The sequence below is a fragment of the Heptranchias perlo genome, unplaced genomic scaffold (genome assembly GCF_035084215.1).
Source record: "Heptranchias perlo isolate sHepPer1 unplaced genomic scaffold, sHepPer1.hap1 HAP1_SCAFFOLD_143, whole genome shotgun sequence".
In the NCBI taxonomy this organism is placed as follows: domain Eukaryota; kingdom Metazoa; phylum Chordata; class Chondrichthyes; order Hexanchiformes; family Hexanchidae; genus Heptranchias; species Heptranchias perlo.
Genome location: NW_027138678.1, coordinates 747,018 through 764,618, shown reverse-complemented (window position 1 = coordinate 764,618; position 17,601 = coordinate 747,018). Strand labels below are relative to the sequence as shown.

General features: G+C 42.7%; 2 protein-coding genes across 4 annotated transcripts in view; both read right to left on the bottom strand.

Annotated features, from left to right (window-relative positions):
• LOC137308907 (Fc receptor-like protein 5) overlaps positions 1-8,073 on the bottom strand; it is a 30,048-nt gene extending 21,975 nt beyond the window's left edge. For all 3 annotated transcript variants that reach the window (XM_067977350.1, XM_067977351.1, XM_067977349.1), the window contains exons 1-3: positions 7,407-8,073; positions 6,192-6,221; positions 180-452 (exon numbers count right to left, since the gene is read on the bottom strand). In XM_067977350.1, the coding sequence (XP_067833451.1) occupies positions 180-452; positions 6,192-6,221; positions 7,407-7,437 (334 nt within the window). In that variant the 5' untranslated portion in view covers positions 7,438-8,073. The remainder of the gene's footprint in view (positions 1-179; positions 453-6,191; positions 6,222-7,406) is intronic.
• A 5,543-nt stretch (positions 8,074-13,616) lies between these two features.
• LOC137308905 (uncharacterized) overlaps positions 13,617-17,601 on the bottom strand; it is a 30,401-nt gene continuing 26,416 nt past the window's right edge. The window contains exon 12 of the mRNA XM_067977348.1: positions 13,617-15,776. Within this exon, the coding sequence (XP_067833449.1) occupies positions 15,633-15,776 (144 nt within the window). The 3' untranslated portion in view covers positions 13,617-15,632. The remainder of the gene's footprint in view (positions 15,777-17,601) is intronic.

Below are 17,601 nucleotides of genomic sequence, written 5' to 3'. Positions count from 1 at the left end.
TTAATTTCAATGGAAACGAGAAATGGCGCATCCGCAATTCCAGTTTTACGCTCAGGAGGGAAGCTAAAAATCTCTCACTTTCTAAAAAAATGTATTTTTGTCGCAACGTTCCTCCAGTCTAATATTGGAATTATGAACGGTTCACGTATTGAGGTACTTCCTGGTCCAGCGTTACTTACGAGTTATGTTCACCAGAATGGTGTTACTGTAGGAGGCATCCCGTGTTGTTATCAATGAGTTGACTTTACATTTGTACCGTCCGCTATCTTTCTTTTTAGCTGCCCCAATGATGTAATTGCTGTTCCCGGGAATGTCGCCCTGGTCATTGATGTTCCAGACATACTCTGTGGAGCGAAGCTCTCTTCTGGCTTCGCACTTGAAGGTGATCCGGTCTCCGGTCAAGAATCCTACCCAGGGAGGGTCGATTGTCAGTAAAGGTGCCTCACTCTCCGCTGGACATTCAATAGAAAAGCAGGAAGAAATAGAAATTATATTACTGGGAAAAGGTCCAGTTCACCATTAATTTATGTACAACTCATGTATCTCAAAGAGTTCTTTAACGGCCGTTGGCCTTTGATTCCGACAGACAAGGAACACACATGATGAAGAAAAGCACACGATGTACATTGAATAAAGCCAAAAGACAAATCTTGTTCAGCAGCTGGACATTGAAGGCAGCCGAAAGAGATATAAGGCGAGAAATTCTTCTTGGGCGGCAGCGTAAAACGGGCGGCATCGCACTGACCGATATTCGGCTCCATTTAGCACAATACAACCGAATATTGGCCTGGGCGTAAAATGGGCGGCCGACGCGATACCGCCCGTTCTGCGCCACCGCCGTGGTGAATTTGTCCACCACCGAGTCAAACAAGATATTTTCTTAACGATGGTGTTCTCAAATCGATCATCAATGCCACCTAAAATAGAAAATCCAAGACACATCAAGCCAGTTGAATCTCACCACTAAAAAACAGAACGTCACCTGAAGTGGGTAACAGATAGCCTCCAATATTCTGATATTCCTAATTGAGTCATTCTCAGAGAGTGGAAAGAAGGTGATGATATCTAGGTCACTGTAATTACGAACCGGCAGCCGGTGTTTACACCCCGCCCCGTTCAGCTTTCCATTGACTTCAGGTCTGTCCCCTAATACTACTCCTGTTGGGATACTATTTGCCCCATGGTACTGTGACGTTGCCCATTCGCAAACTATCATCCTCATCTCCATCATATACATGAAAAGCTGTGCACCCAGCAACGTCTTTAGATCCCCAAAAGTTTCCTGCACGAGTAACAGCTAACTCATTCCCCAGGGGAGCGGTCGGCCATTTCTAATCCTCTGCCTCACTGCTCCTCTCAATCTGTGGGGTGATGGCTTCTTATAATATGTGCGCTAGAAAGGTTTCCTCTTCCTGCCATTGCAGAGTGACGTCAACAGTCCCTCAAGCCATTGTTTTCTAAATGTTTAGACTATCTTCCTTGCTTTTGAACTCCATCCCTCTGTTTATAAAGCCAAAGATCCCGTATGTCTCTTTAACAGCCGTCAACTTGTCCTGTTCCCTTCACAGATTTGTGTACATACACCCCCAAGTCTCTCTGTTCCAGCACCCCCTTTAAAATTGTATCATTTAGTTTATAATGCCTTTTCTCAATATTCCTACCAAAATTAACAACCACACCTCTCTGCCTTAAAATTCATCTGCCATGTGTCTGCCCATTTCATCAGTCTATCTATGTTATACTGAAGTCTGTTACTATTCTCCTCACTGTTTACTACATTTCCGAATTTTGTGTCATCCGAAACCTTTGAAATTATGCCCTGTATACCCATGTCAAAGTCATTAATACATATCAAAATGAGCCTTGGTCCTAATAGCGACCCCTGGGGGATACCAGTGTGTACTTGCCTCCAGCCGAAAAACAACAGTTCACCACCACTCTCTGCTTTCTTTCTTTTAGCTAATTTCGTATCCGAACAATCATTGCCCATTTCATCTCATAGACTTCAATTTTGCTAAAAGGATCATTATGTGGTACTTTATCAAACGCCTTTTGAAAGTCCATGTACACAACATCAACCGCATTACCCTCATTAACCCTCTCCGTAACTTTATCAAATAACACCATAAAGTTAGTCAAACACGATTTGCCTTTAAGAAATCCGTGCTGGCTTTCATTTGCGAACCCATATTTTTCCAAGTGCCAATTAATTTTATCCCGGTTTATTTGTCTCCCCTCCACTTCCGTCAGTCTGACTGGTCTCCAGTTGCCGAGGTTATCCTGCTACTTTCTTTGAACAGGGATGTAACATTTGCAATCCTCCAGTCCTCCGGCACTGCCCCGATATCTAAGGAGGATTGGAAGATTGTGGCCAAAGCCTCCCCAATTTCCACATTTACTTCCCTCAGTAACCTAGGATGTATGTATCCCATTCAGACCAGGTGACTTTTCTACTTGGAGTCCCCATAAGCTTTTAGGAACCTTCTCTTTCTCTATTTTGATCCTGTCCAATTTCTCTATTACCTCCTCTTTTACCGTGACATTGGCAGCATCCTCATTTTTAGAGAAGACAGATGCAAAGTACTCAGCTACTCCCTCAGCCATGCCCTCTGCCTCCACAAGAATATCTCCTTTTCGGTCCCTAACCAGCCCCACCCTGCCTTTGACTACCTGTTTGTTATTTATATGTTGATAAAAGACTTTTGGCTTCCCTTTTGTGTTACCCACTAATCTATTCACATACACTCTCTTTGCTCCTCTTATTTTCTTCTTCAGTTCTCGTTTGTACTTTCTGTATTCAGCCTGGTCTTTACTGTATTCTGAACCTAACATTTACCACAAGCCTCATTTTTCTGTTCCATTTGAATCTCTATAACTTTTAGTCATCCAAGGAGCCCTTCCTTTTCCCGTCTCCTCTTTGAGGCCGCCAATTGCTCATTTACTGTTTTACCCACCAATCTTTGATTCCAATCAATCTAGGCCAGATCCCTTTTCAACTCACTGATATTAACCATCCTCCAGGTGAGTATTTCCACATTTGATTGTTGCTTATTCTTTTCCATAACGATTCTAAAACTAATGATATTATGATCACTGTCTCCCAAATGCTCCCCACTGACAGGTGAACCACTTGCCCCACTTCATTCCCCTGAACTAAGTACAGCTCCGCTACCTTCCTTGTTGGGCTGGAAACGCACTGATCTAGAAGGTTCTCTCATTCACATATCAAGAATTCCTCCCCTTTTTGACCTTTACACTGTTATTATCCAAATCTATATTGGGATAAATGAAGTCCCCCATTATCATTACACTAACGTTCTCGCATCTTTCTGCGATTTGCCTGCAAATTTGATTCTCTATCGCCTTCCTACTTCGTTGATTCAGACTAGATTAACATTTATAACAGGAGGTGTGCCGAGAACGAGGACAGGTAGCTATAATAGCACCGCTCCTTTTCCATGGGTGGTAGGAGAAGTTATTTTAATGCTGAATGTTTCGATGCGTTGCACATTACCCTCCACGCCAAACAAAAGTTAAAAAGTTTTGTCCTTCCAGCCTGCACTTTACGTCATTTACCTTTAATAGGCAGAGAATCGCGATGCGTGCCTGTGGAGTTTTTACCCCCTCAGTAATGAAGAAGGTGCAGCCAATGTCACATTAAAGCACGAGGTAGTAGAGAAGTTTTATAGGATAAAAATAGATAAAGATGAGGTACTTCAAAGGTTGGCTCCGCTCAAAGTAGTAAAGTCACCCGGTCCGGATTGGATGCATGCTAGGTTGCGAAGTGAAGAAAGGATAGAAAAAGCAGAGGCTCTGGCCATAATCTTACATCACTCCTTAGACATGGGAGTGGTGCCAGAGAACTGGAGGATTGCAAATATTTCACCCCTGCACAACAAAGGGGAGATGGATAGTCCCGACAACTACAGGCCTGCCAGACTAATGTCGGTGGTCGGGAAAGTTATAGAGACAATAAACCGGGACAAAATTAATTGGCAAAGTTTGCAGATGAAAGGAAACTCGGAAATGTAGTAAACAGTGTGAAGTAATTCATTTTGGTAGGAAGAATGAGGAGAGGCAATATAATCTGAATGGGACAATTGGAAAGGGGGTGCAGGGGCAGAGACCTGGGGGTGGAAGTATACAAGTCTTTGAAGGTGGCAGGACAAGTTGAAAACGCTGTTAAAAAGGCATACGGGATCTTTGGCTTTATAAATAGAGGCATATAATTCAAAAGCAAAGAAGTTATGCTAAAACTTTATAAAACATTGGTTATACATCAGCTGGAGTATTGTGGCCAATTCTGGGCACCACACTTTAGGAAGGAGATTTACTAGAATGGGAGCAGGAATGAAAGAGTTCAGTTCCGTGGAGAGACTGGAAAAACTGGAATTGTTCCAGTTATGGGGAGGGTGAGAAGGGGCGGTTAAGGGGGGATTAGATAGAGGTCTTCAAAATTATGAATGGTTTTGATAGAAGCAACTTGAAGACAGGATAAGTCCAATCTTTCTGTTACTTATTTCCTATATCATATTTTGGTTTTCTGTTATCATTAAAAGCAAAAAGTTATAACCATTTATATAATTTTAGAGGCAGAAATGGTTGGCCCATCACTGATTGTCTTGCGGTTCAGGCAGAGGAACTTGGAGGTGGAGAACCGAAGCACGATAGCGCCACAGTTGGCAAAAGGCTGTAATTACAATGTGAGACGTCATATGGGCATTTTCAATTTTAAATGTGGACATATGAATAGGAGTCGGACATTCAGCCCCTCGAACCTGTTCCGCCATTCAATTAGATGATGGTTGATCTGTACCTCAAATCCATTTACCCGCCTTCGCTCTATATCCCTTGTTAACTGTACTGAACAACATTTCATTGATCTCAGTCTTGAAAATTTCGATTGACCCCGAGCATCCGCAGCATTTTGGGAGAGAGAATTTCGACTGAAAAAAGGGTGAAAAAGTGCATCAAGATTTCATTCCTGAATGGCCACGCTCCAATTTTAATTTTATGCCTTTTTGTTGGGGATCGGGCGGGAAAGTGGAGTTGAGGTCGAAGATCAGCCATGATCTGATTGAATGGCGGAGCAGACTCGAGGGGCCGAATGGCCTACTCCTGCTCCTATTTCTCATGTTCTTATGTTCTTATGTTCTGCATTCACCCACCAAATAAAGTCGATTATCTGTAACTGTCCTATTCAATCCCTTTATCGTTTTAAACACCTCGAATAGATCAACCCACAACCTTCTACATTCAAAGGAACACTAGACAAGTTTGTGGAAGCTTTCCTCATAATTTAACACTTTAAGCCTTGGAATCATTCTGATGAATCTACACTGTAACCCCTCCAAGGAGATTATATATTTCCTGATGTTCGGGGGCTCTGTACAACTGAAGCATCATTTCCTCACATTTATATTCTAACGACATTGAGATAAAGACCATGGAAGATTAGAATAGAAAAAGCTGACACAAAAGTATGACATAGATGTTACAACAGGAAGTAAAGTTTGTAGTCAGGACGTGTATACAGATGTAAGTGTTCTTTACATACATTATAGAGAGATTTATATTCTACCATGGTTTCAAATTTTTCTCCTATAAGAACCTCCTGACCCAACCCTCACCCCCGCCCTTAAATATTAACGCTCTCATGAGGAGCTCCAACAAGTGGTGATGCACATCAAGAGACGCTTGGTGCTGATTCAGGGAGGTGATCGAGATCGATAATAACAGTAATTTTAAGAGGTAGGTGTGCACATATTTTGTGGAAATAGAAAAAATGAGGAATGTGGTTCGGGAATTGCTTTCTGTTCTTGAAATCTGGGACTCGCAAGATTGACCACAGTGGTGATTTTTTTTCTGGTTTTGTGTATTCTGAAGTTCCTTTGAAACATGTGTACACTACAGGGGTGTCCTGACTTCTAAAAGGCAGTGTCAGTATCGAAATTAAAACAATCTTAATTTGCTAAAAAGGTTTTATATCCGCATCAAGCAGCATAAATAGCGTATTAGTAATCCGATACAAAAATCAGAAGACGGAATATGTTGCTTAGTTGAGACGGTTCCTGTCCCTTAATGTAATGTAGGTAGCATTTACTGGCGATATTAATATCTCACTGATATGCAACAGGTTGGTCAAAATGTCACAGCATTCTTACTTCAGAAATTTTTCCCATTCAACCTACCTTGTGCTGCCTCTTGAAGAATTAATTTCACTAGAAAACAAAAACAAAAATCTATAAGATTTCTGTGATTTGCTTATTTCTTATAATGACAAAGAAGAACAAGTGATTATTTAAACCGTATCCGTTGCTTGAAGCTGTTTAAATTCACGCATTATACAGTGATCTTTTGATCACAAGCTCAGTTTGATTTATCCCTGATCCCGAATGGTAATTAACGAGAATCAAGGCTAACTTTCCATTCACAAATCTCAACTCTGACCACCTATTCATCAAACGAGCCACGTCACATCCCAACAGGGCAACCCATCGTCCTCGAGGTTCTCTACAAGAAACTCCCTCCCGCTCCAACCCAACCTTGCAAAATTGTGACACTCAATTTCTAACCACCATGTGAGTCACAGATCGATTCATGCCTCTAAACCAATCAATTCACTGAGCAGACATTCATCCAATCCCTTTTTATGGGTGTCAACGGACTCAGAACGAACTATGTAGTAGCCTATTACACACATTCAGTTCCTTGTTGGGGATTTCCGCTCCTTTCGACTCAGCAGGGTCACATCCCTAATCAGCACCTGATGTATCGATCATTGCTGACGAATGGAGACACAGTTGACGCAAGGGTTCCGCAGCGTCACCTACCGGTCAAAGTACTTTAAAAGTGCGATTTCGTCTTGCTCGACCACTTCTCTCCCTAAATACTCACACATGTACAAACGAACAAATTCAAACACACACAGACACACACTCACACACATATACAGATACACACTCACACAGAGACACACAAACTCTTGCACACAAACACAAACAGACACCCACACACAGACACAGACACAGGCACAAAGACTCTCGACATATAGACACATCCACACACTCACTTCTGGACACACACACACACACACATGCACACAGCCACCACCAGTCTTGTTTCGTCCTAGAGATAAGTCCGATCTCTGCCCCCGTCTACAAGCGGCGTTTCTACATTCAACATTCGCTTTCGAATCTCACCGATGAAGGCCACGCCGAATGGTAGATTAACTCGCCCATGAATGTGTTTTCCCAGACGCTCAGATATTGGCCGGCGCTCTTCCCTCCCACGCAACTTGCCCACTGCGACCTGGCTAGATTACCGGCGCATTTATTTAACCAGCTCATCGTTAATGTCTCGTTTACTCCTACGCTTGATGCTGAGGCCAAGTAAGAGATACTTACAAAGTAGCACAAAAGCGCACGGACGACACATCTTGATCCCTCTGTGTGACAGAAAATTATTCACGCACTTAGAACCACTGCTGAAAGCTGTTTTGCTGCCTCTGCTCGATTTCGATTCGGTTCTGAGCCACCGGAAAGCAGCGAGCCTGAAAGAGATGTATCAGGAGACGTCACCGGTGTCTTGTGCTTTAGGGGGACACGTCTGTCGAATGACGCACATAGACGCACAAAGAAAATCACCGTCAAATAACGAACTCGGAATAATTGGAGAAGAGAGGACATGGCACGGTAAGAATAGCACGACACAGAACGGCTCAGCACAGCACAGAACCTCAAAGGGAAGTGGATAGAACAAGGCACAGCTCTCGTGAGCGTTGCGAGTGGGCTTCGCAGCCGTCCGTGTAACGCGAGAAGAGGAGACACAGGGACTCGCTCGGTCTCCCTAAAACGAGCACAGGGGCCGATAAGTCGCCCCTAACCTACTGTTACGTAAACTTGCTGCTGCTACTCCGGTGAGCGACGGGTCCCTGAAGAGCTGGGCTGTGACCGTCACTAAACAGGCTGTGAGGCGAACGTTCTCAGGAAGTGTCTGGGTTTTGCAGATTTTGAAAAAAAAGCACGATTTTCGGTTCTCACTGTTAGACCGCATTCAGAAAATATACGGTAGTGTTGTTGAAAACAAAACTGTAACAAAGCGATTCATAAATCGGCGGTAACGATCAGTAATAAGCGGCGAGAAACTATTGCTAATTACAAGATGCAATTTTCACTTGGAAATCGGGTGACTGAAACGGAGGCGATCACCGAAAAAAGATTGGTGCTGAAATTGAAACAGCAAGTGTGCAAATCTGAAATGGAAAATTAAGGAACAAAGTGACCAACTGAAACTTGGGGAAGTGTCAATCCCCAGGGGGAAACTGGTGTTTCGTTCTGATGGGAACCGGCCTTCTTAAAGGGGCCGCGTGTTCTGATAGGAACCGGCATTCTTAAAGGGGCCGCATGTTCTGATGAACTGGCTCCAAACCAGAGATTTGTTTTAAAAAAAAACGACTTTCCTTTTTCTCAATTCCCAAAAGCAATTCCTCCCCTTTCCTTTCCCCGGAGGAATTTATTCTTCCACCGATCACCATCCAGTTCCTCATCCAGCTGGCCGCTCTCCACGTTTCAGCACAAACTCTGTAAGCGCGCTATTGAACAGAGTGGGGCATCATAGTCAGATCTTGATCGGCAGCAAGGCTGGTCAATGATCCACTCTTTAACCAAGGCGAGCTGAGGTTATTTGTTAGTGGCCTGAAAGCAATCAGACCCAAAATGACACGTTGCACTTTCAAGCTCTATACGCCGCAGCTTTGTCTATCTGATTAACCAAGTATTGTGGGTATATTGTGTGTAACCGAATAAAGCTCTATACAATGCAAGTATTAATTATAGACCTGTCTCAGTAGGATAGTGTAGGTGGTGATCATAGAGCTGTAACAGAAATATGGCGGATGTACTAATCATAGACCTGCACCAGAAGGACAGTATAGCCAATAATCTTAGATCCTCACAAAGTAGGAAACTATAGATACCAATCATAGAACTGTACCAGTAGGACAGTATAGATATTAATCACAGACCTGTACCAGTAGGACAGTATAGATACTGATCACAGACCTGTACCAGTAGGACAGTACAGATACTAATCACAGACCTGTACCAGTAGGACAGTATAGATACTAATCACAGAGCTGTACCAGTAGGACAGTACAGATACTAATCACAGACCTGTACCAGTAGGACAGTAAAGATACTAATCACAGACCTGTACCAGTAGGACAGTACAGATACTAATCACAGACCTGTACCAGTAGGACAGTATAGATACTAATCACAGACCTGTAAAAGTAGAACAGTATAGATACTAATCACAGACCTGTACCAGTAGGACAGTATAGATACTAATCATAGTCCTGCACCAGTAGGACAGTATAGATACTAATCACAGAGCTGTACCAGTAGGACATTATAGATACTAATCATAGTCCTGTACCAGTAGGACAGTATAGATACTAATCACAGACCTGTAAAAGTAGAACAGTATAGATACTAATCACAGACCTGTACCAGTAGGACAGTATAGATACTAATCATAGTCCTGTACCAGTAGGACAGTATAGATACTAATCACAGACCTGTACCAGTAGGACAGTACAGATACTAATCACAGACCTGTACCAGTAGGACAGTATAGATACTAATCACAGAGCTGTACCAGTAGGACAGTACAGATACTAATCACAGACCTGTACCAGTAGGACAGTAAAGATACTAATCACAGACCTGTACCAGTAGGACAGTATAGATACTAATCACAGACCTGTAAAAGTAGAACAGTATAGATACTAATCACAGACCTGTACCAGTAGGACAGTATAGATACTAATCATAGTCCTGCACCAGTAGGACAGTATAGATACTAATCACAGAGCTGTACCAGTAGGACATTATAGATACTAATCATAGTCCTGTACCAGTAGGACAGTATAGATACTAATCACAGACCTGTAAAAGTAGAACAGTATAGATACTAATCACAGACCTGTACCAGTAGGACAGTATAGATACTAATCATAGTCCTGTACCAGTAGGACAGTATAGATACTAATCACAGACCTGTACCAGTAGGACATTATAGATACTAATCATAGTCCTGTACCAGTAGGACAGTATAGATACTAATCATAGATTTGAACCAGTAGGATATTATAGGTACTAATATTAGACCTGCACCAGTAGGACAGTATAGGTACTAAATATAGACCTGTACGAATAGGGCAGTAGAGGAACTAATTATAGACTAGTACCAGTAGGTCTTTATACGTACTAATTAAAGACCTGCACCAGTAGGAAACTATAGATACTAATCATAGACCTGTACCAGTAGGACCGTATAGATAATAATCACAGACCTGTACCAGTAGGACAGTACAGATACTAATCACAGACCTGTACCAGTAGGACAGTATAGATACTAATCATAGACCTGTACCAGTAGGACAATATAGATACTAGTCATCAACCTGTTCCAGCAGGATGGTATCGGTACGGTTCATAGACCTGCAACAGAAGGACAGTGTAGATACCAATCAGAGACCTGTGCCAGCAGGACATTATAGGTACTAATCACAGACCGATACCAGTAGGACAGTATAGATAATAATCATAGACCTGTACCAGTAGGACAGTACAGATAATAATCATAGACCTGTACCAGTAGGACAGTATAGGTGCTCATCATAGACCTGTACCAGTAGGACAGTATAGATACTAATCACAGATCTGTACCAGTAGGACAGTATACATACTAATCACAGATCTGTACCAGTAGGACAGTATAGGTACTAATCATAGACCTGTACCAGTAGGACAGTATAGGTGCTCATCATAGACCTGTACCAGTAGGACAGTATAGATACTAATCACAGATCTGTACCAGTAGGACATTATAGATACTAATCATAGACCAGTACCAGTAGGACAGTATAGGTACTAATCATAGACCAGTACCAGTAGGACAGTATAGGTACTAATCATAGACCTGTAGTAGTAGGACAGTATAGATAATAATTACAGACCTGTACCAATAGGACAGTTTCGAAACTAATCATAGACCTGTACCAGTCGGACAATATAATATTAATCATAGACCCGTACCAGTAGGACAGTATAGATACTAATCATAGACCTGTAAAATTAGGACAGTGTAGGTACTATTCATAAACCTGTACCAGTAGTACAGTATAGGTACTAACCACAGATCTGTACCAGTAGGTCAGTGTAATTGTGGGGCAATGGTCTCACTTTCATCCCCGCTCAGTCGAGTCACATATGCCCATGGTAGTTCTCAGAGCTTAGATCGTTTCATACCATAAATACTCAGTAATTAGAAGATCACACCTTTTATCACATTTATTTAGCTCTGAGAGTGTGAGACATACCACTGCAATGCATGTCTGCACTGAAATGGATAAATCTTTCTTGAGCCCATAATTCTTTTCAAAGGGAATTAGATCATTGGTTCCAATACATGAATACTAAAGGTTAGCTGGAGTGAGCCGAATAGTAGAATCAGGATTGGCGGCTCCAGCAAATGCTCCAGAGACAGAGTTAGAGATAGGAGAGTGAGAGAGAGAGAGAAAGAGACAGGGAGTCAAAGAGAGAGAGCCAAAGATGAAGATTGACACAGGGAGAGAGACAGAGTCAAAGAGATGCAACAGGAAACAGACAGCTGGAGAGAGAAAAAGGGAAACAGTCACAGCGAACAAGAGGGAGCGACAAGGAAACACAAACGGAGAGAAAAAGACAGATAGAAAAAAAAACATCCAGGGAGACAGGTAGCTAAAGAGAGAGAAAGAGAGATCAAATCAAAGAGAGACAGAGAGCGAGCGACAGAGAGTGATGCAGAGGGAGACACGAAATAGATCAAGTCAGAAAGAGAGAAAGATTGACAGACAAACAGATAGAGACAGAGAAAGGGTGACAGCGAGAAAGGGACAGCGAGAGAGAGACAGAGAGATGGAGGGGGAGACCGACAGAAAGTAAAACATACATGGAGACAGAGAGCCAAATATTCAAAGGGAGAGAGGAATGGAGATAAAAAAGAAAACCGACAGAAAAACAGATGGAGACAGAGAGAGAGAGAGAGGGAGACAGAGACAGTGAGAGAGAGAGAGAGACGGATACACAGAGAGGGGGAGAGAGAGAGAGCAATAATGTTTTTTCAACTCGCCTTTGTACAGTACTGGGTCCCTTGATTGTTGTGGTATATATCAATGATTTGGACTTAAATATAGGGGGCATGACTAAGAAGTTTGCAGATGATACAACAATTGGACGTGTGGTTCATAGTGAGGAGGAAAGCTGTAGACTGCAGGAAGATATGAACGGACTAGTCAGGTGGGCAGAAAAGTGGCAAATGGAATTCAATCCAGAGAAGTATGAGGTAATGCATTTGGGTAGGGCAAACAAGGCAAGGGAGTACACAATAAATGGGAGGATACTGAGAGGTGTAGAGGAAGTGAGGGACCTTGGAGTGCATGTCCACAGATTCCTGAAGGTAGCAGGACAGGTCGATAAGGTGGTTAAGAAAGCAATCGGGATACTTTCCTTTATTCGCCGGGGCATAGAATGTAAGATTGTATCGTTTCAGCTGCTACCCAATTGGGTTACAGTAACAACAACAATTTATGTAATGTTATAAAAGGTCCCGAGGCGCTTCACAGCAGCGATTATCACACAAAATTTAACACCGACCCACATCACGAGATATTAGAACAGGTGACCGAAAGCTTGGCCGAAGAGATGGATTTTAAGGAGCTTCTTAAAGGAGAAAAGACGAACAGACAGGCGGAGAGGTTTGGGGTGGGGGTGGAATCCCACAGCTTACTACCCGTTTTACTCTACCGACCGAAATTAGTTTCTACCGCTTTACGCTTCAGCGCTAAAAGATGGAAAACTAGATGGATGAACCGATGATAGTTCGGTACACAGAAAAAAAAAGCCAGGAGATAGACAGATCGAGAGATAGATAGATAGATAGATAGATAGATAGATAGATAGATAGATAGAAGGTAGATAGATAGATAGATAGAAGGTAGATAGATAGATTGGCAGATAGATCGATAGAGAGATGGATAGATAGATCAATCGATAGATGGATAGGTCGATAGATAGATCAATCGATAGATGGATAGATATAGATAGATATAGATAGATCGGCAGACAGACAGAGCCGTTGACAGATAGACAAAAACAGACTGACAATGCAATATAATAATTTATGGGCCGCCTATTACTTGGTAACTATTAGATTTTTTGTTATTCTGTTTTCTAATTTTCAGTAAAGGAGATTTACCGTGTTGGCTCCATCAGGCTAAATTAATTGCGACCACATTCAACTTATTGAGTCGCATCCCAGGATTTTTATTGATTCAAATAAATGTATGTTTTAAATATGCAGCAGCATTGGTGCGAATATGTGTGAGAACTCTGGAAACCCCGTTTCCTCTGCCTAGCCCGACGCACTTATTGGTGGAGTCACCTATGAAGCCCCGATAGATTGGTTATGGACATTGCCCAGTTACAGAATAAAGCCGCAATATTTCTGCTTTTAGTTCGCAGGTGGTTTGGTAAAAATCGTTGTGAGTAGACGTCCATTTGTGAGTCAATCTCTGAACAACAGAGAAAGGTTCTCAAAATTACGTTTTATTATTCAACGATAAAAACAGTTAAGGTCGGAGGTGCGAAAAATTACAAAAATATATCAATAAACTTGCAGAATGGGCGTGTAAACAGCAAATTAATTTTAATATAGCTCAGTGTGAGGTTGTGCATTTTGGTGGGAGAAATTACGAGGCCACGTACTCCTTGGAAAATAAGAGTCTAAATGGGGTAGAAAATCAAATAGATCTAGGGGTACAAAAACAAATAATTAAATGTAACAACACAAGTTAACAAGGTCATTAAAAATACAAACCAAGCACCGGGGTTCATTTCCAGAGGAATAGAATTGAAAAGCAGGGAAGTTATGTTAAACTTGCACAGAACCTTGGTTAGATCACACTTGGAGTACTTTGTACAGTTCTGGTCTCCATATTACAAGAAGTGCATAGAGCCACTCGTGAAGGTGTAAAAAAAGATTTACAAGGACAATACCCGAACTGCGAGGTTATTACGAGCAGGAAAGGCTGAATAGGCTGAGGCTCTTTTCTCTAGAAAAGGGAAGGCTGAACGGTGACCTGAGAGAGGTCTTTACAATTCTGAAGGGGTTTGATAGGACAGACGTGGAGAAGATGTTTCCACTTATGGAGGAGTCCAAAACTCAGGGCCATAAATATAAGATAGTCACTAATCAATCGAATAAAGAATTCAGGAGAAACGTCTTTACCCAGACAGTGGTGAGAATGTGGAACTCGCTCCCACATGGAGTGGTTGGGGCGAATAGTGTAGATGGATTTAAGGGGAAGCTGGATAAACACATGAGGAGAATGGAATAGAAGGATATGCAGATAAGGTTAGATGGTGTGGGGTGGGAGGAGGCTCGTGTGAGCATAAACATCAGCACAGAGCATTTTGGTCGACTGGCCTGTTCTTTGCTGTAAATTCGATATAATTGTATGTACTATATTGGCCATTCCATCTCATTATGCAGCATTTCAAAATGTCCATACATTTGAAACAATATAAGGCATCTCAGCAATATGGTTTAGAGCAAAAGCATCCGACATCAATGTATCATGTTTACAGTTTAGCCTTTGCCACCTGAACCGCAGAAGGAAAATCTGTCGAGCAGGACGCCGTGTACAGAGAGTGAATGGTTAGATTTTAATCTTCACCATACGGGTGTAAAATGAAAGGCAGCAAAATCCGACGGGTTTCGCAAGTAACGGGCCGTCCTCCCCTCCAGATTGTCCTTCCTGCCCAGGGAATGATAAACACCCATATGGTGAAGATTAAAGTCTACCCATTCACTCTCTGTACACAGCATACTTATGACACGAAGACACAAAGGGGGACAGTTTAAATTTGAGATAGTGCAAACCAGGAGACATTGAATTATCCACTCATTACACGCTAGCTTTTGCTTTACATTGACGTCAATGCGAGGCAAAATCTAGCGTGATGTCTAAAGGGCAGCCAATTGGAAGTAACTCATTTTACAACGTGCTCAAAGTTAAAATTGCCCCTAACGACTAACTTTCTGCGGGAGTTGTCCTGCCTTCTCCAGCCATTTACACAATTTCTCCGGGGATCTACTGACCTTCCTCTGAAGTAATGGAAGAATGAAGAACACTGGCGGAATTTCAGGGCCAGAACCCCGTGACATCTACGATGTAATGCACCAGAACACGGCCGACAATGTAATACTCTTACACCATGTTTTGCCCTGCCTGTAGCAACACCAAAATCCACAGGTAGGGTCTTTCTGCACAATATGAAAGCAAAAAATATGACATGCTATCCTTTGACATAGCAATTCCTGTCAGAGTAAAGCATTCAGACCGGGCCCTTTAAATTGAACTGCTGGCGGGACTGAAATCTGTGTCTCGAAGGCCATTTGCAAGTAACAATGGATTAACCTGCCTTCAGGCTAAAGTCTCTGGGGTCAGCTCATTTGCTAAGAGCATAAGTTGATTGACGTTGCCGCCATGTTTTATTTCTGAGTTTTTTCTTCCTGCTTCGCTCTTATTTCCGTTGAAGGTTTTCGTAGATATTTGCATCACGGTCGTTCTCTTCCTCCCTTTGATCTCCTTCCAAACTAACTTCAGTGTTCGCGTGATTAAGGGTGGCGTATGTGATGGAATAATCGTCCGGGTCCGTCTTCTTTTTCTGCAATTAGAGAATATCGGGGTGAAATTATCCTTCGGCCGCAGCGCAGAACATGGCGAGAGTGAATCAGCTGCCTGAGTTCCCCTTCTCCCAATTTCCATTGCCATTGACTTCAATGAAAACAAAAGCCGGGAGAAGTGTAGAACAAGTGACCAATTCAACATCGTCTGATTGACACCGTGGTCAAAATTACCCACACTGTGCCTGTATATTACATCATTCCAATTATGAGTCATCTCTGAGTTCATTTTTATAGTTAAAAAAGAACAGAATTAAATGCTTGGAAGGAAAATAGCAATGAAGCAATCAGCGAAGAAATTTAAACGAGAGATGACTCCAATAATCCTTCGGAGGAGGAAAACTCCAATGATCTTTATCATTCTGTAAACAAATGGCAACAGAACCTTTAAAATAATGGACAGGAATCAGCTAACTGACGACTTGCTACTTTACGGGATTTTCAACTCTTTGCCTGGGCTGAAAACTTGCGTAGAGTTCAAATCAATGCCAATGAATATTGGGCTCTTTCTATTCTGCCTTTTTTTACACCCAAGAAGCAAGTTAAACATCGACCCCGATGATAGTAAATAATACACATCGGGGATGAATTTGATCCTGGGCAGTGGGAGCTTTACGAGTGCCCGTTTTACACAGAGCCTGATTTTCCTTTCGATAACCATCTGCCTCGACAGGCTGCCCCTCGGTGACATCATCTGAGAACACAATGTCAATTTCCATATGTACGCTGACGACACCCATCTCTACCTCACCACCACCTCTCTCGACTCGTCCACTCTCTATGATTTGTTAAAATACTTGTCCAACATCCAGGACTGGACGAGCAGAAATTTGCTCCAATTAAATATTGCGAAGACCGAAGCCATTGTCTTTGCTCCCCGCCACAAAGTCCGTTCACTCGCCACCAACTTGAACCCTCCCCCGGCCACTGTCTGAGGCTGAACCAGACCGTTTGCAATCTCGGCGTCCTATTTGACCCGGAGATGAGCTTCTGACCTCATATCCACTCCATCACCAAGACTGCCGACTTCAACCTCCGAAACATCGCCCGTCTCCGCCCCTGCCTCAGCTCATCTGCTGCTGAAACCCTCATCCATGCCGTAGTTACCTCTAGACTTGACTATTCCAAAGTTCTCCTGGCTTCGCTCCCATCCTCCAAACTCCATAAAATTGAGCTCATCCAAAACTCTGATATCCGTGTTCTGACTTGCACCAAGTCCCGTTCACCCATCACCCTTGTGCTCGCTGATCTACATTGGCACCCGGTCTGCGATTTTAAAATTCTCATCCTTGTATTCAAATCCCTCCATGCCCATGCCCCTCATTATCTCTGTAACCCCTCCATGGCCTCGCCCCTCCTTACTCTGTAACCTCCAAAAGCCCTCCGAGATCTTTGCGCTCCTCAAATTCTGGCCTCTTTTGCATCCTTAATTTTAACCGATCCACCATTTGCGGCCGTGTCTTCAGCTGCCCAGGCCTTCGGCTCTGGGATTCCCTCCTTAAATCTCTCAACTTAACTCTGCTCCTTTAAATCTCTCCTTAAAACCTCCCTCTTTGACCAAGCTTTTGGTCACCTGTCCTAATATCCCCTTATGCAGCTCGGTGTCAAATTTTGTTTGAAATCGCTCATGTGAAGCGCCTCGGGACGCTTAATACGTTAAAGGCGCTATATAAATGCAAGTTGTTGTTGTTTTTGCTGTTGTCGATTTCAATTGGTCCGTTCCTATGACTGGTGAATGATGTTTTACTTCGGGAAGGCAAGTTAACCCAACCCCGATAGTCAACATTTGTTGTGGAATTTATCAGC